The following is a 22,325-nucleotide window of genomic DNA, read 5'->3' as shown; positions in this document are numbered from 1 at the left end:
CAGGAGTGAGGGCCTCTTTCCAGGAGCTACAGTCTGAGGAAAGGACTAAAAAGCCTTCACTAGACCCCTGTACAGCTGTATAATAAGGCCCAGGCTTTATAGTGAAGGGACAGGAGTGAGAGCCTGATCCCAGGAGCTACAGTCTGAGGAAAGGGCTAAAAAGCCTTCACTAGACCCCTGTACAGCTGTATAATGAGGCCCAGGATTTATAGTGAAGGGAGAGGAGTGAGGGCTTGTGCCCAGGAGCTACAGTCTGAGGAAAGGGCTAAAAAGCCTTCACTAGACCCCTGTACAGCCGTATAATGAGGCACAGGCTTTATAGTGAAGGGACTGGAGTAAGGGCCTGTTCCCAGGAGCTACAGTCTGAAGAAAGGGCTAAAAAGCCTTCACTAGACCCCTGTACAGCTGTATAATGAGGCCTAGGCTTTATAGTGAAGGGACAAGAGGGAGGGCCTGTTCCCAGGAGCTACACACTGAGGAAAGGGCTAAAAAGCCTTCACTAGACCCCTGTACAGCTGTATAATGAGGCCCAGGCTTTATAGTGAAGGGACAGGAGTGAGGGCCTGTTCCCAGGAGCTACAGTCTGAGGAAAGGGCTAAAAAGCCTTCACTAGACTCCTGTACAGCTGTATAATGAGGCCCAGGCTTTATAGTGAAGGGACAGGAGTGAGGGCCTGTTCCCAGGAGCTACAGTCTGAGGAAAGGGCTAAAAAGCCTTCACTAGACCCCTGTACAGCTGTATAATGAGGCCCAGGCTTTATAGTGAAGGGACAGGAGTGTGGGCCTGATCCCAGGAGCTACAGACTGAGGAAAGGGCTAAAAAGCCTTCACTAGACCCCTGTACAGCTGTATAATGAGGCCCAGGCTTTATAGTGAGGGGACAGGAGTGAGGGCCTGATCCCAGGAGCTACAGACTGTGGAAAGGGCTAAAAAGCCTTCACTAGACCCCTGTACAGCTGTATAATGAGGCCCAGGCTTTATAGTGAGGGGACAGGAGTGAGGGCCTGTTCCCAGGAGCTACAGTCTGAGGAAAGGGCTAAAAAGCCTTCACTAGACCCCTGTACAGCTGTATAATGAGGCCCAGGCTTTATAGTGAAGGGATAGGAGTGAGGGCCTGTTCCCAGGAGCTACAGTCTGAGGAAGGGCTAAAAAGCCTTCACTAGACCCCTGTACAGCTGTATAATGAGGCCTAGGCTTTATAGTGAAGGGACAAGAGTGAGGGCCTGTTCCCAGGAGCTACACACTGAGGGAAGGGCTAAAAAGCCTTCACTAGACCCCTGTACAGCTGTATAATGAGGCCCAGGCTTTATAGTGAAGGGACAGGAGTGAGGGCCTGTTCCCAGGAGCTACAGTCTGAGGAAAGGGCTAAAAAGCCTTCACTAGATGCCTGTACAGCTGTATAATGAGGCCCAGGCTTTATAGTAAAGGGACAGGAGGGCCTGTTTCCAGGAGCTACAGTCTGAGGAAAGGACTAAAAAGCATTCACTAGACCCCTGTAAAGTTGTATAATGAGGCCCAGGCTTTATCGTGAAGGGACAGGAGTGAGGGCCTCTTTCCAGGAGCTACAGTCTGAGGAAAGGACTAAAAAGCCTTCACTAGACCCCTGTACAGCTGTATAATAAGGCCCAGGCTTTATAGTGAAGGGACAGGAGTGAGAGCCTGATCCCAGGAGCTACAGTCTGAGGAAAGGGCTAAAAAGCCTTCACTAGACCCCTGTACAGCTATATAATGAGGCCCAGGATTTATAGTGAAGGGAGAGGAGTGAGGGCTTGTGCCCAGGAGCTACAGTCTGAGGAAAGGGCTAAAAAGCCTTCACTAGACCCCTGTACAGCCGTATAATGAGGCACAGGCTTTATAGTGAAGGGACTGGAGTGAGGGCCTGTTCCCAGGAGCTACAGTCTGAAGAAAGGGCTAAAAAGCCTTCACTAGACCCCTGTACAGCTGTATAATGAGGCCCAGGCTTTATAGTGAAGGGACAAGAGGGAGGGCCTGTTCCCAGGAGCTACACACTGAGGAAAGGGCTAAAAAGCCTTCACTAGACCCCTGTACAGCTGTATAATGAGGCCCAGGCTTTATAGTGAAGGGACAGGAGTGAGGGCCTGTTCCCAGGAGCTACAGTCTGAGGAAAGGGCTAAAAAGCCTTCACTAGACTCCTGTACAGCTGTATAATGAGGCCCAGGCTTTATAGTGAAGGGACAGGAGTGAGGGCCTGTTCCCAGGAGCTACAGTCTGAGGAAAGGGCTAAAAAGCCTTCACTAGACCCCTGTACAGCTGTATAATGAGGCCCAGGCTTTATAGTGAAGGGACAGGAGTGTGGGCCTGATCCCAGGAGCTACAGACTGAGGAAAGGGCTAAAAAGCCTTCACTAGACCCCTGTACAGCTGTATAATGAGGCCCAGGCTTTATAGTGAGGGGACAGGAGTGAGGGCCTGATCCCAGGAGCTACAGACTGTGGAAAGGGCTAAAAAGCCTTCACTAGACCCCTGTACAGCTGTATAATGAGGCCCAGGCTTTATAGTGAGGGGACAGGAGTGAGGGCCTGTTCCCAGGAGCTACAGTCTGAGGAAAGGGCTAAAAAGCCTTCACTAGACCCCTGTACAGCTATATAATGAGGCCCAGGATTTATAGTGAAGGGAGAGGAGTGAGGGCTTGTGCCCAGGAGCTACAGTCTGAGGAAAGGGCTAAAAAGCCTTCACTAGACCCCTGTACAGCCGTATAATGAGGCACAGGCTTTATAGTGAAGGGACTGGAGTGAGGGCCTGTTCCCAGGAGCTACAGTCTGAAGAAAGGGCTAAAAAGCCTTCACTAGACCCCTGTACAGCTGTATAATGAGGCCCAGGCTTTATAGTGAAGGGACAAGAGGGAGGGCCTGTTCCCAGGAGCTACACACTGAGGAAAGGGCTAAAAAGCCTTCACTAGACCCCTGTACAGCTGTATAATGAGGCCCAGGCTTTATAGTGAAGGGACAGGAGTGAGGGCCTGTTCCCAGGAGCTACAGTCTGAGGAAAGGGCTAAAAAGCCTTCACTAGACTCCTGTACAGCTGTATAATGAGGCCCAGGCTTTATAGTGAAGGGACAGGAGTGAGGGCCTGTTCCCAGGAGCTACAGTCTGAGGAAAGGGCTAAAAAGCCTTCACTAGACCCCTGTACAGCTGTATAATGAGGCCCAGGCTTTATAGTGAAGGGACAGGAGTGTGGGCCTGATCCCAGGAGCTACAGACTGAGGAAAGGGCTAAAAAGCCTTCACTAGACCCCTGTACAGCTGTATAATGAGGCCCAGGCTTTATAGTGAGGGGACAGGAGTGAGGGCCTGATCCCAGGAGCTACAGACTGTGGAAAGGGCTAAAAAGCCTTCACTAGACCCCTGTACAGCTGTATAATGAGGCCCAGGCTTTATAGTGAGGGGACAGGAGTGAGGGCCTGTTCCCAGGAGCTACAGTCTGAGGAAAGGGCTAAAAAGCCTTCACTAGACCCCTGTACAGCTGTATAATGAGGCCCAGGCTTTATAGTGAAGGGATAGGAGTGAGGGCCTGTCCCCAGGAGCTACAGTCTGAGGAAAGGGCTAAAAAGCCTTCACTAGACCCCTGTACAGCTGTATAATGAGGCTCAGGCTTTATAGTGAGGGGACAGGAGTGAGGGCCTGATCCCAGGAGCTACAGACTGTGGAAAGGGCTAAAAAGCCTTCTCTAGACCCCTGTACAGCTGTATAATGAGGCCCAGGCTTTATAGTGAGGGGACAGGAGTGAGGGCCTGTTCCCAGGAGCTACAGTCTGAGGAAAGGGCTAAAAAGCCTTCACTAGACCCCTGTACAGCTGTATAATGAGGCCCAGGCTTTATAGTGAAGGGATAGGAGTGAGGGCCTGTCCCCAGGAGCTACAGTCTGAGGAAAGGGCTAAAAAGCCTTCACTAGACCCCTGTACAGCTGTATAATGAGGCCCAGGCTTTATAGTGAAGGGACAGGAGGGAGAAAAGTGGGGAAAGGAGCCAGAAGAGCTGGACTGCCCATCACTAACCTGCAGAGCCGCACTCCACATATATGGCTGCTCTGTGCACAGGACCTGTGATGAGGTCACAGGAGGGGAGGAGTCAGGGGTCACATGATCTCCGGAGTGTAGACCTCCATGGAGCCTTCTCCTCAGTCAGTGACATTCCCGCCATTATTTGCCCCTCACTACTGGCACAATTACCCCGCGCCGCCTTCTCTACACAGTGTTATGTGTGGAATGTAACGTGTGATTTCTCTGGAGGGAAATAGACCCCACACAGGAGGGAATTCTCACCGGTTACCGGCCGTCTACTATATGGCGGCATATGATTGTGCTATCGACTCCACACCAGGAGCTAAAATGCCCAAATCTCTAATGTAACCGCTATAAGAGAAGATATAACAAATTTCCCCTAAACTCACACAGCGGAGGAGGCCTCACTTGGAGCAATGTGACTCACGCACAGAAAATCTATTCCCGGTTCTGTGATAAGTTATCGGCCGACAGGAAGAAGAAAGGTCTGAATTACAGCCCAGACTGGAGGAGAAACTGCAGGAGTTAGAATTGGCCAATCAGCGCTCTTCACCCCTATACTTATCTGCACAAATACAAGATATGAAATGACAATTAGACGCCATTCTCACCACCAGAACGGAGAGGCGCTAACTTGGAGTAAAGCCGCGTTTTATCACCATGCCAATAAGCCTAATAAGATGCCGCTCGTAAGCTCAGAATGAGAGAGTCACTGCATATAATCTCCTCTATAACAGACCCTAAGGGTCAGACCTCAGCCCACCCCGATGTCATGTATAGCACTTATAATGAATACCCCCAGAGTTTGTATTCGCCCCCACAATCCCCCCCCCTCACTACTGGAGTCATTCCTTCACACACTACATCTACCTAACCTGACTGAGTCCGCGGCACAACAACTCCATTTACACATCTCTGAGGAGGAAATAGTTTCATCAATCAAAAAACTAAAAAGAGGAAAGTCCCCGGGGCCGGATGGTCTTACAGCAATATATTATAAAAAATGCAGCGATGTGCTGACACCACATATAAAAACCTCTGTAATTCACTACTAAATGGCTCACAGCTGCCCCCTGAGCTCTACGTGGCGCATGTAACCGTAATCCCTAATCCTAAGAAAGATCATCTCACCACAAATTATAGACCTATATCCCTCTTATACATTGACTTCAAAATCTTTACATCCATTGTGACTAACAGGATCAATAAAATCCTCCCTCACCTCATCCATCAGGGTCAGGTTGGTTTTATACCAGCGCGACAGGCCCCAGATAATATTAGGAGAGCGTTAAATATTATTCATACAACTAACCTACAGCGAAAGCGACTTCTCCTGCTCGCATTAGATATTGAGAGGGCTTTCGATTCGGTGTCCTGGACGTATCTCTTTACGGTTCTATCGGAAGTCGGATTCTCCCCTAAACTTATAAAGTGCCTCCAGTTGTTATATGATAGCCCTATCGCTTATGTAAAACCCCCGTCACCACATCCCCCTCCAATTAATATTCAGAGGGTACCAGGCAGGGCTGTCCTCTATCTCCGGATCTTTTTGCACTTGCAATGGAACCCATTGTGGAAGCAATAAGGAGAGATCAGAATATCCTGGGCCCTGAGAATATGGGAGACCAATATAACGTCAGCCTCTTTGCGGATGATCTCCTGCTAACATTAATAAGTCCCCACACTACACTCCCTCACTTGTTTCCCTCCTTCACGAAATTGAGAAGATCTCAGGGTTAAAGATTAACATTGATAAATCCGAAGCATTATTTGTAAATTTTCCTAAGAGCAAACTAATATAGCCTCCCATTTTGGGTTTATAGACAAAGAACATTATCTAACATATCTGGGTATCAACTTAACAGCCAACAGGTCACCTCTGTTTAGGTGGAATTACACTCCACTGATCCAAAACTTCCAGAGGGACCTGGATAGATGGGCTTCCTCAAAGTTATCCTGGCCCGGCAGAACACAGGCATTAAAAATGGTGTCACTGCCTCGCTTCTTATATCTATTTAGGTCCCTCCCAATTATGGTACCAGCCAGAACGTTCACTCATTTACACTCCACGATGTCTAAGTTTCTTTGGCTTGGAAAACAACTCAGAATTGTGCAAAAACTTATGTTCCCTCACAGAAAAGAAGGAGGTTTATCCCTCCCTAATTTTACACTTTATTACAAGTCGGCACAGATTGCTCCATTAATAAGTGCGTGTTCATATCCCAATAGTCCGAGATGGGTTATTCTGGAATCATTTCTCTCCAAACCATTCTCTTTATCAGGCCTAATGTGGACCACAGACCGACTTCCACGGGGGTTAATGAATGTGGCTCCTTTTACAGTCCACTCGTTGCTTCTTTGGAGGAAAGTCCGGTTTAAATATAACTTACAATCAAGCCCTTCTCCCCTGACAGCTATATTACAAAACCCCATGTTCCCGCCAGGCCTTGAGCCACAAATTTTTTCTTGGTGGAAGCTGAAAGGTATTCATATACTTAAACATTTGTGTTCCCCATTTAATATCTTACTTGATAGACAGGAATTTGTTCAAACATTTGAACCTCCAGTTAGGGAGGTAATGCGATTGAACCAGATCTTTCTACTTTGCAAAGCAGATCCTCCCGAGCGATACTACTCTCAGGGCAAACAGTTTTGAAAATAAATGTGTAAATGACCCTTTGGGCAGGGGAACGATCTCATTGATCTACTATGCTATAAATTCTCCACAAGATGATAAAAAATTGAAGTATATGTTACAGTGGGAGGAGGATCTGGGGTTTGAACAGTCAATTGATGAATGGTATCGTAGCTGTGACACCCTATCATGAGGTAGTCACCAGACTTCCCTCATGGAGACCTCCTTAAAACTATTGCACAGAGTCTATTATGTACCGGAAAAAATTCACAGCATTTTTCCTAAAATCTCAGGAGACTGTTTTAGGGGCTGTGGAATATCTGGTGACATGAGACATATTTGATGGTCTTGTATGGTGGTTTCTGGGCTTTGGGAGAAGGTGAAGCGTCTGATAGCACAGATGTATGGTGGACCGGTTGTTCTGGAACCTTCTACCCTTTTACTGGGAACCAGGCCTTCCCGGCTTCCAGAAAGCTTTCAGAAGCTAGTAAACTACTTATGTATGGCCACTAAAATCCACATTGCAGCCAAGTGGAAGTCGCCCTCACTGTCATTATCTATGGTGAAAGAGAAGATGAACGACATTATGTTATTCTCATTTGTGGCCCCAGCGTTTCCTGTAGAATAAATCCCTTTCTCACACAGTCCTGTAGTAATGACTTTGTTCTCACGTTTTGTAGGAGGGTTCGTCTGACTCCATCTTATGTTTTCAGTATAAGTGCGAGAGATGAGAGACCGACGACCGCAGTTTTACCGTGTGTGTCCGGCGTCAGTTCTACAGTGTGAGATATGCAGGGTCTGTGACCGAAGCTGGGGGTATACGGGTGTATACAGCATACACAGAGGGGTCTGTGACCAAAGCTGGGGTTATACGGGTGTATACAGCATACACAGAGGGGTCTGCGACTGAAGCTGGGGGTATACGGGTGTATACAGCATACACAGAGGAGTCTGTGACCAAAGCTGGGGGTATACGGGTGTATACAGCATACACAGGGGTTTGCGACTGAAGCTGGGGGTATACGGGTGTATACAGAGTACACAGGGATCTGCGACCAAAGCTGGGGGTATACGGATGTATACAGCATACACAGGGGACTGCGACCGAAGCTGGGGGTATACTGGTGTATACAGAGTACACAGGGGTCTGCGACCGAAGCTGGGGGTATACGGGTGTATACAGCGTACACAGGGGTCTGCGACCGAAGTTGGGGGTATACGGTGTATACAGTGAACACAGGGGTCTGCGACCGAAGTTGGGGGTATACGGGTGTATACAGCGTACACAGGGGGTCTGTGACCAAAGCTGGGGGTATACAGGTGTATACAGCGTACACAGGGGTCTGTGACCGAGTCTGCAACCGAAGCTAGGAGTATAGGAGTATACAGGTACATACAGCGTACACAGAGGTGTCTGCGACCGAAGCTGGGGATATACGGTTGTATACAGCATACACGGAGGGTCTATGACCGAAGCTGGGGGTATACGGGTGCATACAGCGTACACAGAGGGGTCTGCGACTGAAGCTGGGGGTATACAGGTGTATACAGCGTACACAGAGGGGTCTGCGACTGAAGCTGGGGGTATACGGGTGTATACAGCACACACAGGGGGGTCTGTGACCAAAGCTGGGGGTATACAGGTGTATACAGCGTACACAGGGGTATGCGATCGAACCTGGGGGTATACGGGTGTATACAGTGTACACAGGAGTCTGCGACCCAAGCTGGGGATTTGCAGGTGTATACAGTGAACACGGGTCTGTGACCGAAGCTGGGGGTATACAGGTGTATACAGCGTATACAGGGGTATGCGACCGAACCTGGGGGTATACGGGTGTATACAGTGTATACAGGAGTCTGCGACCCAAGCTGGGGATTTACAGGTGTATACAGTGAACACAGGGGTCTGTGACCGAAGCTGGGGGTATACAGGTGTATACAGCGTACAGAGTGGTCTGCGACCGAAGTTGGTGGTATACGGGTGTATACAGAGTTCGCAGAGGGGTCTGTGACAGAAGCTGGGGGTATACAGTTGTATACAGCATACACACAGGGGTCTGAGACTGAAGCTGGGGGTATACGGGTGTACACAGTGTGAGAGACGCGGGGTCTGTGACGGAAGCTGGGGGTATACGGGTGTATAAAGAGCACACTGAGGGGTCTGCGACCGAAGCTGGGGGAATACAGGTGTATACAGCATACAGAGGGGTCTGCAACTGAAGCTGGGGGTATACAGGTGTATACAGCGTACACTGAGAGGTCTGAGACTGAAGCTGGGGGCATACAGCGTACACAGAGGGGTCTGTGACCGAAGCTGGGGGTATACGGGTGTATACAGCATACAAATAGGGGTCTGAGACTGAAGCTGTGGGTATACAGCATACACAGAGTGGTCTGCGACCGAAGCTGGGGTTATACGGGTGTATACAGCATACACAGAGGGGTCTGTGACCGAAGCTGGGGGTATATGGGTGTATACAGTGTACACACGGGTCTGAGACCGAAGCTGGGGTATACGGGTGTATACAGCATACACAGAGGCGTCTGCGACTGGAGCTGGGGGTATATGGGTTAATACAGTGTACACAAGGGTCTGAGACCGAAGCTGGGGTATACGGGTGTATACAGCATACACAGAGACGTCTGCGACCGAAGCTGGGAGTACACCTCGTACACACACAGCTCTGCTCGGTACATCTCGTACACACACGGCTCCACTCCGTACACCTCGTACACACATGGCTCCGCTCCGTACACCTCATACAGACGCGGCTCCACTCCGTACACCTTGTACACACGCAGCTCCACTCCGTACACCTTGTGCACATGCAGCTCCGCTCCGTACACCTTGTGCACACGCTGTTTCGCTCCGTACACCTCGTACACACGCGGCTCCGCTCTGTACACCTCGTACACACGCGGCTCCGCTCCGTACACCTCGTACACACGCGGCTCCGCTCCGTACACCTCGTACACACACGGCTCCGCTCCGTACACCTCGTACACACAGGGCTCCGCTCCGTACACCTCGTACACACACGGCTCCGCTCCGTACACCTCGTACACACAGGGCTCCGCTCCGTACACCTCGTACACACACGGCTCCGCTCCGTACACCTCGTACACACGGCTCCGCTCCGTACACCTCGTACACACGCGGCTCCGCTCCGTACACCTCGTACACACACGGCTCCTCTCCGTACACCTCGTACACACACGGCTCCGCTCCGTACACCTCGTACACACACGGCTCCGCTCCGTACACCTCGTACACACACGGCTCCGCTCCGTACACCTCGTACACACACGGCTCCTCTCCGTACACCTCGTACACACACGGCTCCGCTCCGTACACCTCGTACACACACGGCTCCGCTCCGTACACCTCGTACACACTCGGCTCCGCTCCGTACACCTCGTACACACACGGCTCTGCTACATCCACCCTGTAAACCCCTCCTGACCCCACACAGAAACTTCCCCTCATCCAGCACCATGACAACCAGCACAGCAGAGTCCTGCACACACTGAGGCCCCTGGTCATGTGACCCCTGACTCCTCCCCTCCTGTGACCTCATCACAGGTCCTGTGCGCACAGAGCAGCCATATATGTGGCAGATGCTCCTGGACCTTCTGCTTTCTGGGCCGGTTCCTCCTGTGAGTCGTATTAACCCTTTCGGTCCCTGTGTTATTCTTTCCTTAGTTTCCCTGTCTCTGTGTTTCGGGTCGTTGTTCTGTTCGAAGACCCAGCCTCCACCCATCTTCAATGCTGTTACTGAGAGAAGGAGGTTGTTGGCCAAAATCTCCCGGTACATGACCCCATCCATCCTTTCTTCAATACGTTGCAGTTGTCCTGTCCCCTTTACAGAAAAGCCCCCCAAAGTGTGATGTTTCCCCCACTAGGCCTCGCAGTTGGGACTGTGTTCTTGAGGTTGTACCCATATATTACATATAGATAGAAGATTCCAGTGCGGGGAAGACGGGAAACCTTCATATAGACGGCCGGTGGGGATGGAGGCAGTGACCGACTCTGGCCACATCTGTCTCTAGAGCCGCAGTAGGAGATGAAGATGTCGTCCTCATCATGAAGGAGTTATTTCTCATGTCGCGTGTAATGAATCTCTCCTGCAGTATTGCTAATGCCGATTCCAGTGTCGGTAATGAGACGAGAATTAGCGTTATGGAAGATGAGTCTATGAGGAACGCGTTCAGCTGCCGACTCCGAGGAGGAAACTGCTTGTTGTCTGTGGCCTAAATATATAGGTTTTATTAGTAGATGTCAGGGAAGAAAACTAAACCCTGTAAGATAATAAATCTCCTCATATGTTTCCCTTATTATCTCCAGTAATTGTATTATTACACAGGATTCTTATAATGTTACATCGGATCATCTTCTTCTCATTCAGGTCTCTACAATATCGGATCCTCTCAGTGAAGATCTTCTACAGAAGAGAGTTTTCCTGATTTACCCATCAAGGATGGATATGGACAGAGACAAGATGGCGGAGAGGATGTTACACCTCACCCTAGAGATCCTCTTCCATCTCACTGGAGAGGTGAGAGATTTTGATGACGTCACATTACATCATTCTTATCTATGGGAATAACAGATGGACAGAACTGGAGAGGTGAGGACTCTGGAAATGTCTGTAGTGAGGTTTATTAATGTGTCTCTCCATAACCAGGATTACACAGTGGTGAAGAAGACCTGTAGTGATCGCTGTCAGGACCCTGTGTCTGAGGGATGGGGAAGACCCCTGTGCCCAATCACGGGACCTCCACCTCACCCCCTGATCCATGAGGACATCAATGACCAGAAGATCCTAGAACTCATCTACAAGATGATTGAGCTGCTAATTGGAGAGGTGACATTGCTGGGAATGCTGGAACATTATTACTATTTATTTATAAAGCACCATTGGTTCCATGGTGCTGTACATGAGAAGGGGTTACATAGAATTACAGATATCACCGACAGTAAACAAACTAACAATGACAGACTGATACAGAGGGGAGAGAGGACCCTGCCCTTTCGGGCTTACATGCTACAGGATGGTGGGGAAGGAGACAGTAGGTTGGGGGGTTGCAGCAGTTCCGGTGTTGGTTGAGGTGATATCTGCGGTAGTGGTTAGGAGGTAGTGGAGTCATTGCAGGCTGTAGGCTTTTTTGAAGAGTTGGGTTTTCAGGTTCCGTCTGAAGGATCCGAGTGTGGTTGATAGCCGGACGTGTTGGGGCAAAGAATTCCAGCGAATAGGGGCACTTTGGGAGAAGTCTTGGAGGCGGTTGGGTGAGGAGCGAATAAGTGTGGAGGAGAGAAGGAGGTCTTGGGAGGACCAGAGATTACTTGAGGGAAGGTATCAGGAGATTAGTTCAGAGACATATGGGGGAGACAGGTTATAGATGGCCTTGTAGATCAGTATTAGTAAATTGAATTGGATACGCTGAGGGAATGGGAGCCAGTGAAGAGATTTGCAGAGGGGAGAAGCGGAGGAGTAGCGAGGAGAGAGATGAATTAGTCAGGCGGCAGAGTTAAGGATGGACTGGAGAGGTGCAAGGGTGTTAGCAGGGAAGCCACAGAAAAGGATGTTGCAATAGTCGAGGCGGGAGATGATGAGGGCATGCACAAGTAGTTTAGTAGATTGAGAGTTGAGGAAGGGACAGATTCTGGAAATATTTTTGAGCTGGAGGCGGCAGGAGGTGGAGAGAGCTTGGATGTGCGGTTTGAAGGACAGGGCAGAGTCAAGGGTTACTCCCAGGCAGTGGACCTCCGGTAGGGGGGAAAGCGTGATGTCAATTGTTATAGAAATGTCGGGTAAGGAAGATCTGTGAGATGGGGGAAAGATGATGAGTTCAGATTTGTCCACATTGAGTTTGAGGAAGCGAGAGGAGAAGAAGGACGATATGGCTGATATATACTCTGGGATTCTGGAGAGCAGAGAGGTGACGTCTGGGCCAGAGAGGTAGATCTGAGTATCATCGGCATAAAGGTGGTACTGGAATCCATGGGACTTTATGAGTTGCCCCAGGCCAAGTGTATAGATTGGGAAGAGTAGGGGTCCTAGAACAGAGCCTTGGGGGACTCCAACAGAGAGAGGGTGGGATGAGGAGGTAGTGTGGGAGTGGGAGACGCTGAATGTGCGGTTGGAAAGGTATGAGGAAATCCAGGATAGGGCGAGATCTTTGATGCCGAAGGAGGAGAGGATGTGTAGTAGGAGGCAGTGGTCAACTGTGTTGAAAGCAGAGGACAGGTCTAGAAGGAGGAGTATAGAGTATTGTCCGTTAGGTTTTGCTGTAAGTAGGTCGTTGGTAATTTTGGTCAGGGCTGTCTCAGTGGAATGATGGGGGCGGAAGCCAGATTGTAGATTGTCAAAGAGCAAGTTAGATGAGAGGTGGGAGGAAAGGTGAGCGTGGACATGCTGCTCCAGGAGTTTAGAAGCTAATGGGAGCAGCGATATTGGGCGATAGCTAGATGTGGCTATTGGGTCGAGGGTCGGCTTTTTAAGGATAGGCGTGATTGTGGCATGTTTGAAAGCAGAAGGGAAGGTACCAGAAGTAAATGATAGGTTGAAGAGGTGGTTTAGGGATGGAATAAGAGTGGTGGCGAGGTTGTGGAGGAGGTGAGATGGCATAGGATCAAGTGCACAAGTGGTGAGGTGTGATTTGGAGAGATGAGCAAGCTCCCCTTCAGTGATGTTATATAGGGAGGTTATGGGGTTTGGGCTTTGGTCTGGTGTGTAAAGGGGTTGTGGTGGTTGAGCAATAAAGACATGCCGTGTTTGGGCCATCTTGTTTTTGAAGTGTGCGCAAAGTCCTCGGCAGAGATGAGGGAGGTTGGAGGGGGCAGTGGTGGGTGGAGGAGGGAGTTAAAAGTACTGAACAACTGTTTGGGGTTGTGGGATAAGGAAGATACAAGGGATGTAAAGTAGGCCTGTTTAGCAGAGGTGAGGGCAGATTTGAATGCAAGTGTTGCTTGTTTGAGTGCAGTGAAGTCGTCTTGCGAATGCGTTTTCTTCCAGCGCCGTTCTGCAATTCTGAATGCTTGCCGAAGCTTTTTAGTGGTGTTATTGTGCCAGGGTTGTCTATTGATTCGTCGCACTCTGTTATGCATGACAGGGGCGACCGAGTCGATGGCTGATGCAAGAGTGGCATTGTAGAAACTAGTGGCAGTGTCTGTGTCGTGGAGTGAAGATATGGAGGACAGTGGTAGAATAGAGTCAGAGAGTTTGTGAGTGTCTAGATGTGTGAGGTTTCTGCGGGGGTGCGCATGCTGCTGGACATGGGTGACAGGTGAGGAGGACAGGGATGAGAAAGTGCGTAGATGGTGGTCAGATAGAGGGGAGGTGGTGAAGTTAGAAAGACAGCAGAGGCGGGTGAAAACCAGGTCTAATGTATGTCCGTCTGTGTGGGTGGAGGAGGAGGACCACAGAGTAAGTCCAAAGGATGATGTAAGGGACAGGAGTTTGGAGGCTGCTGAATGGTGGGTGTCAATGGGGATGTTGAAGTCACCCATGATGATGGTGGGAATGTCAGCAGAGAGAAAGTGAAGGAACCAGGTGGAGAATTGGTCAATGAAGGCAGTGGTCGGACCTGGAGGTCGGTATAGGACGGCCACTTGGAGGTTGGAGGGAGAGTAGATGCGGACAGAGTGGACTTCAAAAGAGGGGAGGATAAGGGAGGGTAGAGGTTGGATTGGGTTGAAGCTGCAATTGGAAGAAAGGAGAAGGCCCACTCCTCCGCCATGTCTGTTGCCAGGGCGAGGAGTGTAGGTGAAGTGGAGGCCGCCGTAACCTAGCACAGCAGGGGAGGCGGTGTCGGAGGGTGTCAGCCATGTTTCGGTGAGGCCAAGGAAGGAAAAATTACGAGAGGTAAAGAGGTTGTGAATCACATGGAGTTTATTGCAGATGGAGCTGGCATTCCAGAGTGATCCAAAGAGTGGGAGCAGGGTGGTGGGTGTCAAGGGCATGGATTTGAGGTGGGAAAGATGGTGGGAAAGATTTCTGGTGTTTGTGTTGATTTGGGAACGATAGAAGGGGGTAATAATGGGAGGTATGGGCTGTGGGGGTCCAGGGTGGAGAGATATATCGCCAGCAGTGAGGAGAAGCAGAGAGAGGGAGAGCATGTGGGAGAAGGAGGGTGGGTGGCTTGTTTTGTATTTTATTAGGAGAGCTCTGAGGTCGAGGAGCAGGTCAGCAGAGGAGGTCAGGTGGGGAGGCAAGAGGGAAGGAGAGATTATTATTTGGTTAGCGGGTGCTGGGGTTTGCGGATAGCGAAGGAGAGTGAGGAGTAGTGGAGCCAAAACTGTTAGTGCGTATGTCAGCATGGTGAGAGTAATATAGAAGGCAAAAGAAATTTAGTACATCTAAATGCAGCAGTTAGTCGTACCTTCTGGTCACTTCAGGCTCATTTCAGATGTTATCCTTAGAAAACATCCTTGCAATGACAGACCGAGGTCAGACAGACCTCTTAGTCTGAATTTATACTAACTTAACAGCACATGAAAGGGCCCAGGTGTGATCAGAAAGGGAGGAGCAGCAGGGAGACTGGATGCAGACACAGGAGACGATTAATTAAAGTCACAAGAGGAAATGCAAAGGGAGATAGTATTGCAGCCAGAACACATACCAGTGATAGCAGACAGATACAGGGGTGATTGGGGTTCAGGAAAGCTGGGTGATGATGGTATTGCAGCCTGAACACATACCAGTGATAGCAGACAGATACAGGGGTGATTGGGGTTCAGGAACGATGGGTGATGATGGTAATGCAGCCGGGATACATACCATTGATATCAGACAGATACAGGGGTGATTGGGGTTCAGGAAAGATGGGTGATGATGGTATTGCAGCCAGAACACATACCTGTGGATGAAGCAGATCGATTGTCTGAGTGATAGGTGATAGTAATAGTGAAGCATAGTAATAATAATAATGAAGCATCTAGAGCAAGGGAGTCATTTTCAGGCATATTTCAGATGTTATCCTTAGAACGACATCCTTGGAATGACAGACCGACATTATACAGTAACACTATGAAGGGATCGGGGGGATGACAGTATCATTGTGTGTGTCAGGTTCCTATAAGGTGTCACGATGTCGCCGTCTATTTCTCCATGGAGGAGTGGGAGTATATAGAAGGACACAGAGATCTATACAAGGACGTCATAATGGAGGTTCCCCAGCCCCTCACATCTCCAGGTAATAGACAGGACTAAATACACACGGCCTATAATTATCTGTATGTAGAGAATGAATTCAGTCCCTGTATGTGTTTCCTCCAGATCTATCCAGTAAGAGGACAACACCAGAGAGATGTCCCCGTCCTCTTCTTCCACAGGACTGTAACCAAGAAGATCCCAGTGCTCCTCAGGATCATCAGGTAGATGGAGAGAAGGTGTCAGGAGGTCTCCCCTATGATGTGTAGACGGCTGTGAAGGTCTTGTGCTCAGTCTTGTTTTATCCACCAGTATTATATGTTTTATACTTGTGTAATGAGAACGGTGGAGATGGCAGGATTAGAGCTGACACCAGTGACCGGAGGTAAACTTTTTATCTCCAATCACAGCTGAGCGGTTATGCTGTGTTCTGACAACGTGGGAACCACGGCTCTGTGACCGGCGGGGATGATTTTACCGCCAATCAGAAGCGCTACACCGGTGTTTACCGCACTGCCACACAGCTTGGGAAACACCGGCTTTTGTGCTGTGCATGATCGGCTATATTCTGCTATTACATCAGCAAAAGTGTTGTGCCTGCCATCTGATGTATATACTTCTCATCAAGTTCTTGTTAAGTGAAGGAAAGTCTATTTTTTAACTTTGGTCTCCCTCATTCATCTCCATACCATCTGGTCTGGGCCTACAACGACAGCATGCAATCTCCGGAGTCGGGAGATATGACTCTGCTATAATGTGTGTGTGTGTGTATATATATATATATATATATAATTATACTATACTAGATGGTGGCCCGATTCTAACGCATCGGGTATTCTAGAATATGTATGTAGTTTATTTATGAAGATTTAAGAATAATGCAATGAATGTTCGGGCGGTGTAGAAAATTGCTTTGGAAAGGCTTCTGGAATCGACTTTGGGATTGCCCCTTGCAGACCTGGGGGGCTGGACCCTCATCTGACCTTGTTTTCCATGGGCACACCGCTGGTGAAGGTTCCCTCTCTGCCTGCTGCACGCGCCATCTTCTTCCTTTGTGGTGACGTCACCGCTACCCGATGTTCGGCCGGTGTGGAGATTTCCTTCTGAACAGTATCTGCGTCCTGCCTTAGGCTTGATCTTTGCCGAACGGGGGTTTTTCGCCCTCCTCTGCTCAAGTTAAGGCAGGGCACATCGTTGGTGAAGTTCCTGTGGAGGACTGCTGCGGGCGCCATCTTCCTCCACCTTCAGTGTCGTCCCCGGGCGCGACCAATCAGCGACGCGGGATTTCCGTTACAGACAGAATTAGACGAATATATGTATATACTAAATGGTGGCCCAATTCTAACGCATCGGGTATTCTAGAATATGGCCAAATTCGCATGCGTTTTGCCGCAGAAAACATGCATTTTTCACACGCGGAATTCGAGCGCATACCAAACGATTTGAAGCATCGTTTGGAATGTGATTGACAGGTCGTTCACACTTGTGAAGCATAGTGTTTGACAATTGTGATCAACTTTTTACTATTGATTGAAACCACAATTTTTTGCAAGTATTTAAATAGGCACTCCAACACATGAATCCACACTTGCGGGTAAAAAAGAATATTACTCCTTATCCAAAATGAAGCGAACCACAATTATATTACAAACATGTAACTTTATTAAACAAAATAAAGACATTTAAAATTGGCTACATATTCATTGTTTCCTGATAACCTACCCCAAAAGGGGAAAAAAACAGCAGACAATTATCTCTGTTTTGTTTAATAAAGTTACATGTTTTTAATATAATTGTGGTTCGCTTCATTTTGGATAAGAAGGAGTAATATTCTTTTTTGTCCGCAAGTGTGGATTTTTACTATTGATGATGCCTATGCAGCATCAATAGTAAAAGATAGCATGTAAAAAAGAATTAAAAAAAATTAAAAAAAGGTTATTCTCACCTTCCGACGGTCCCCGGACTCTTTCTTTCCTCTCCACGCTCCCGGCATTTTCCGTTCCCAGTTATGCTTAGCGCGAATTACCGGAGATGACGTCACTCTCGTGAGAGCGCGATGCTTGCGAGATTGCGACGTCATCAGCGGTCTTTCTCGCAAAGCATTACTGGGAACGGAAGATGCCGGCTGTGTGGTTAGAGGCGGGAGAGCTCCGGGGGCCGTCGGAGGGTGAGTATATCACTATTTTTTGCTTTAATTCTATTTTTACAGGTTTATGGTACCCACGGTCCAGAGGAGTCTCCCGACTCCTAGCGCCGCTGATCTCCCGACGGTAGCGGTGGCGTGTGTCCTTCAAATTCCGGACTGCGCCTGCGCACTGCGCCTGTCGCTAATTGGTTGCGGCCTGCCGGCCACGACCAATCAGCGACGCGGGATTTCCGTTACAGACAGACAGAGTTAGACGATTATATAAATAGATATATATATTATGTATAGCTGACCCGTGGAAGCGCTGATAGGCCGTCATCAGAGTTTACTCACTCCTTTCTTCAGCCTCCCGGCCATGAAGTTTTAAACTTTTGCTACAAATAAACTACGGACTTTCAATATGGATCGGTGAGTGCTGCAGTCCTTACTTTCTTTGATGGTGAAATTATATATATAGATATATTCTGTATATATGTGTGTGTATGTGTATATATATATGTTTGGCAGAGTCATATCTCCCGACTCTGCAGATTGCTGCTCTCATTGTATTATTACACAGGATTCTTATGATGTTACATCAGATCTTCTTCTTCTCATTCAGGTCTCTACAATATCGGATCCTCTCAGTGAAGATCTTCTACAAAAGAGAATTTTCCTGATTTCCCCATCAAGGATGGATATGGACAGAGACAAGATGGCGGAGAGGATGTTACACCTCACCCTAGAGATCCTCTTCCGTCTCACTGGAGAGGTGAGAGATTCGGATGACGTCACATTACATCATTCTTATCTACGGGAATAACAGATGGACAGAACTGGAGAGGTGAGGACTCTGGAAATGTCTGTAGTGAGATTTATTAATGTGTCTCTCCATAACCAGGATTACACAGTGGTGAAGAAGACCTCTAGTGATCGCTGTCAGGACCCTGTGTCTGAGGGATGGGGAAGACCCCTGAGCCCAATCACGGGGCCTCCACCTCACCCCCTGATCCATGAGGACATCAATGACCAGAAGATCCTAGAACTCACCTACAAGATGACTGAGCTGCTGACTGGAGAGGTGACACTGCTGGGAATGCTGGGACATTATACAGTAACACTATGAAGGGATCGGGGGGATGACGGTATTATTGTATGTGTCAGGTTCCTATAAGGTGTCAGGATGTCGCTGTCTATTTCTCCATGGAGGAGTGGGAGTATTTAGAAGAACACAGAGATCTGTACAAGAACGTCATAATGGAGGTTCCCCAGCCCCTCACATCTCCAGGTAATAGACAGGACTAAATACACACGGCCTATAATTATCTGTATGTAGAGAATGAATTCAGTCCCTGTATGTGTTTCCTCCAGATCTATCCAGTAAGAGGACAACACCAGAGAGATGTCCCCGTCCTCTTCTTCCACAGGACTGTAACCAAGAAGATCCCAGTGCTCCTCAGGATCATCAGGTAGATGGAGAGAAGGTGTCAGGAGATCTCCCCTATGATGTGTAGACGGCTGTGAAGGTCTTGTGCTCAGTCTTGTTTTTTCCCCCTGTAGTATATGTTTTATACTTGTGTAATGAGAACGGTGGAGATGGCAGGATTAGAGCTGATCATAGATGGGACTTCTCCATCTGTCTGTGACTTTTACAATATTTGTTTCAGGGTGAAGATCTGACCCATATTAATACTACAGAGACATATGTGAGGGGTGATGAGTGGTGTAAAGAGGAGATTCCCACATATGACTACCCAGGTGAGTAGTAACCACTGAATGCAGAGAAGTCACAGATTCCTCTCAGTCACCGGCTGTGGCTGCTTTATCGGTGGTGTAGTCCGGCTGTATTACCATGATCACCATTTTGCCTCTAGACCACAACATTCTCCTCCAACCAAAAATGTTCAAATGACTTTGGGCAGTGAAAGCCTTTTCTATAGAACTTACAACCTGGAGGATCCTCCTACCCCCTGGGATTAGTGTGAGGGTGATCCCTTAAAGAGAGATCTATATGATTGCTTGTACCTGACCCAATATAGGCCGAGTGCGCGCTTAAAGAGTCACACCGAACACAGAGTTAGATGTCTACTCCTTTCTCAGTAAAGGCTTGCACACAACTGAATTTTATTCTCAAGACAAAGAGACAGGAGATGGGTGTCACACCATCTTCTGAGTAGCCAGTGTCAGTCTATGATAGGTCCATTTCAGCTTCACTTCCATATATGGTATCCAGTATCTCAGCTTCTGCATTCCAAGGATTCCTTCCAGGGTGTTGTCTGAAGACACAGACGCCATCTTGGTACACCATATCTGAACTGACTTATATAAGGTTAGCTGCGTTGTACAGTACCATGAAAGTGAATGTAAATTGAAAAACGCTGTGCACATGCTGCAGAAAAATCTGCGTGGAAACGCTGCGGGTTCATGTCAATTCTTTGTGCGGATCTGCAGCGTTTCTGCACCCATTGACTTGCATTAAGTCGAGCATATCCGGAGCAAAACCGCAGATCTAAAAAAGATCTGCGTTTTTGCTGTGGATGCAACGCTGCAGATCGGGAGGGGGGGAAGAGTGGGGGCGGCGTGTCGGCGGAGACTGTGTGCTTGTGTATGTGTGTGGGCGGTGACTGTGTGCGTGTATGGGCCTGTGTGTGCGGGGGTCATCAGGCGGTCTGCCGGGCTGTGCGGAGGTCATTAGGCATATGTTGGGGCTGTGCGGGGGTCATTAGGCATATGTCGGGGCTGTGCGGGGGTCATCGGGCGGTCTGTTGGGCTGTGCGTGGGTCATTAGGCATATGCCGGGGCTGTGCGGGGGTCATCGGTCGGTCTGCCGGGCTGTGCGGGGGTCATTAGGCATATGTCGGGGCTGTGCGGGGGTCATTGGGCGGTCTGCGGGGCTGTGCGGGGGTCATTAGGCACATGCCGGGGCTGTGCGGGGGTCAATAGGCATACGCTGTGGCTGTGCGGGGGTCATTGGGCGGTCTGCCGGGCTGTGCGGGGGTTTTAGGCATATGTCGGGGCTGTGCGGGGGTCATTGGGCGGTCTGCTGGGCTGTGCGTGGGTCATTAGGCATACGCCGTGGCTGTGCGGGGGTCAATAGGCACATGCCGGGGCTGTGCGGGGGTCATTAGGCATATGTCGGGGCTGTGCGGGGGTCATCGGGCGGTCTGCTTGGCTGTGCGTGGGTCATTAGGCATACGCCGTGGCTGTGCGGGGGTCATTGGGCAGTCTGCCGGGCTGTGCGGGGGTCATTAGGCATATGTCGGGGCTGTGCGGGGGTCATTGGGCAGTCTGCCGGGCTGTGCAGGGGTCATTAGGCATATGCCGGGGCTGTGCGGGGGTCTTTGGGCGGTCTGCCGGGCTGTGCGGGGGTCATTAGGCATATGCCGGGGCTGTGCGGGGGTCATTAGGCATATGCCGGGCTGTGCGGGGGTCATTAGGCATATGCCGGGGCTGTGCGGGGGTTATCGGGCGGTCTGCTGGGCTGTGCGTGGGTCATTAGGCATACGCCGTGGCTGTGCGGGGGTCATTGGGCGGTCTGCCGGGCTGTGCGGGGGTCATTAGGCATATGTCGGGGCTGTGCGGGGGTCATTGGGCGGTCTGCGGGGCTGTGTGTACTACAAGTCCCATCGGGCTATGCCTGCTACACTGTCAGTGCTTATACACTTAGATTGGAAGGAAGGATCATCCCCGCGCTGCTGCAAGAAGAATTCCAGAAATTGTAGAGGTGTTAACGTGGTTTCTTCTACGTGTTTGGGGGGTTCAGGTGACCCCTTCATCAGGACATACCACAAATATTGTACCAAATCATTCTCAAACACTATCCGAAGCCAAGAAACATCAAGAAAAGATTAAATTACAAATTAATCTAATTTAAAGATAAAACCACTGCTGCCCCGAAGACACTGAGAGGTAATAATAAATCTGGACCAAAGGAGCCAACTCTAATTCGGATCTGTCCAGTTCTCTCCCTCTTTCACTTCTTGAGTTCTCCATTCATGATACCACTCCAAGCATGTTGGTACCTTCACTAACCACTATCTCATTAGGTCCTGACGACCCTGATACCTCCACTCCACCAGCCCCACCAATGACACTATTGTAGTGGATCATTCAGATGCCTCTAAATCTGGGACGGTTCCTCTTTTACCCCGGGCAATAAAAAACTCCCAACTGAACCAATTTTTTGTACCCAAAACCGTAAAAATAAAAAGCACTACAGAGGAACTAGGGGAGGGAGAAAAAGAGGAAAAATACCACCTTAACCCCTCCATCGCTAATGAATTAACTTCTAATAGTTGTAATCTTTCTGACTACAAACTCTCTGAAAGTGCGGAATCCCTCCTATCTAGAGGATTGTCCTTCTGTCTCTCCAACAAACCTAAGGATTTTAATT

At 49.2% G+C, this 22,325-nt stretch overlaps 3 protein-coding genes across 3 annotated transcripts in view; all 3 read left to right on the top strand.

Moving 5' to 3' along the window:
- LOC141082449 (gastrula zinc finger protein XlCGF66.1-like) overlaps nucleotides 1–16,076 on the top strand; it is a 533,652-nt gene extending 517,576 nt beyond the window's left edge. Inside the window, exon 4 of the mRNA XM_073566391.1 lies at nucleotides 15,934–16,076. Coding sequence (XP_073422492.1) covers nucleotides 15,934–16,076 — 143 coding nt within the window. The remainder of the gene's footprint in view (nucleotides 1–15,933) is intronic.
- LOC141082355 (gastrula zinc finger protein XlCGF66.1-like) lies at nucleotides 11,068–15,867 on the top strand. Its single transcript, XM_073566298.1, has 3 exons — nucleotides 11,068–11,211; nucleotides 11,341–11,520; nucleotides 15,727–15,867. Exons 1-3 carry the CDS (start codon nucleotides 11,134–11,136, stop codon nucleotides 15,865–15,867), a joined length of 399 nt encoding a protein of 132 aa, XP_073422399.1. The 5' UTR covers nucleotides 11,068–11,133.
- A 2,484-nt stretch (nucleotides 16,077–18,560) lies between the features above and the next one.
- LOC141082297 (uncharacterized) overlaps nucleotides 18,561–22,325 on the top strand; it is a 105,692-nt gene continuing 101,927 nt past the window's right edge. The window contains 5 exon segments of the mRNA XM_073566249.1: nucleotides 18,561–18,704; nucleotides 18,834–19,013; nucleotides 19,097–19,220; nucleotides 19,304–19,401; nucleotides 19,600–19,690. Of these exon segments, the coding sequence (XP_073422350.1) occupies nucleotides 18,627–18,704; nucleotides 18,834–19,013; nucleotides 19,097–19,220; nucleotides 19,304–19,401; nucleotides 19,600–19,690 (571 nt within the window). The 5' untranslated portion in view covers nucleotides 18,561–18,626.

Source organism: Dendrobates tinctorius, unplaced genomic scaffold (assembly GCF_039654945.1).
Source record: "Dendrobates tinctorius isolate UK_male_01 unplaced genomic scaffold, ASM3965494v1 ptg000017l, whole genome shotgun sequence".
Lineage (NCBI taxonomy): Eukaryota > Metazoa > Chordata > Amphibia > Anura > Dendrobatidae > Dendrobates > Dendrobates tinctorius.
This window is presented reverse-complemented; position numbering and strand designations above follow the sequence as displayed.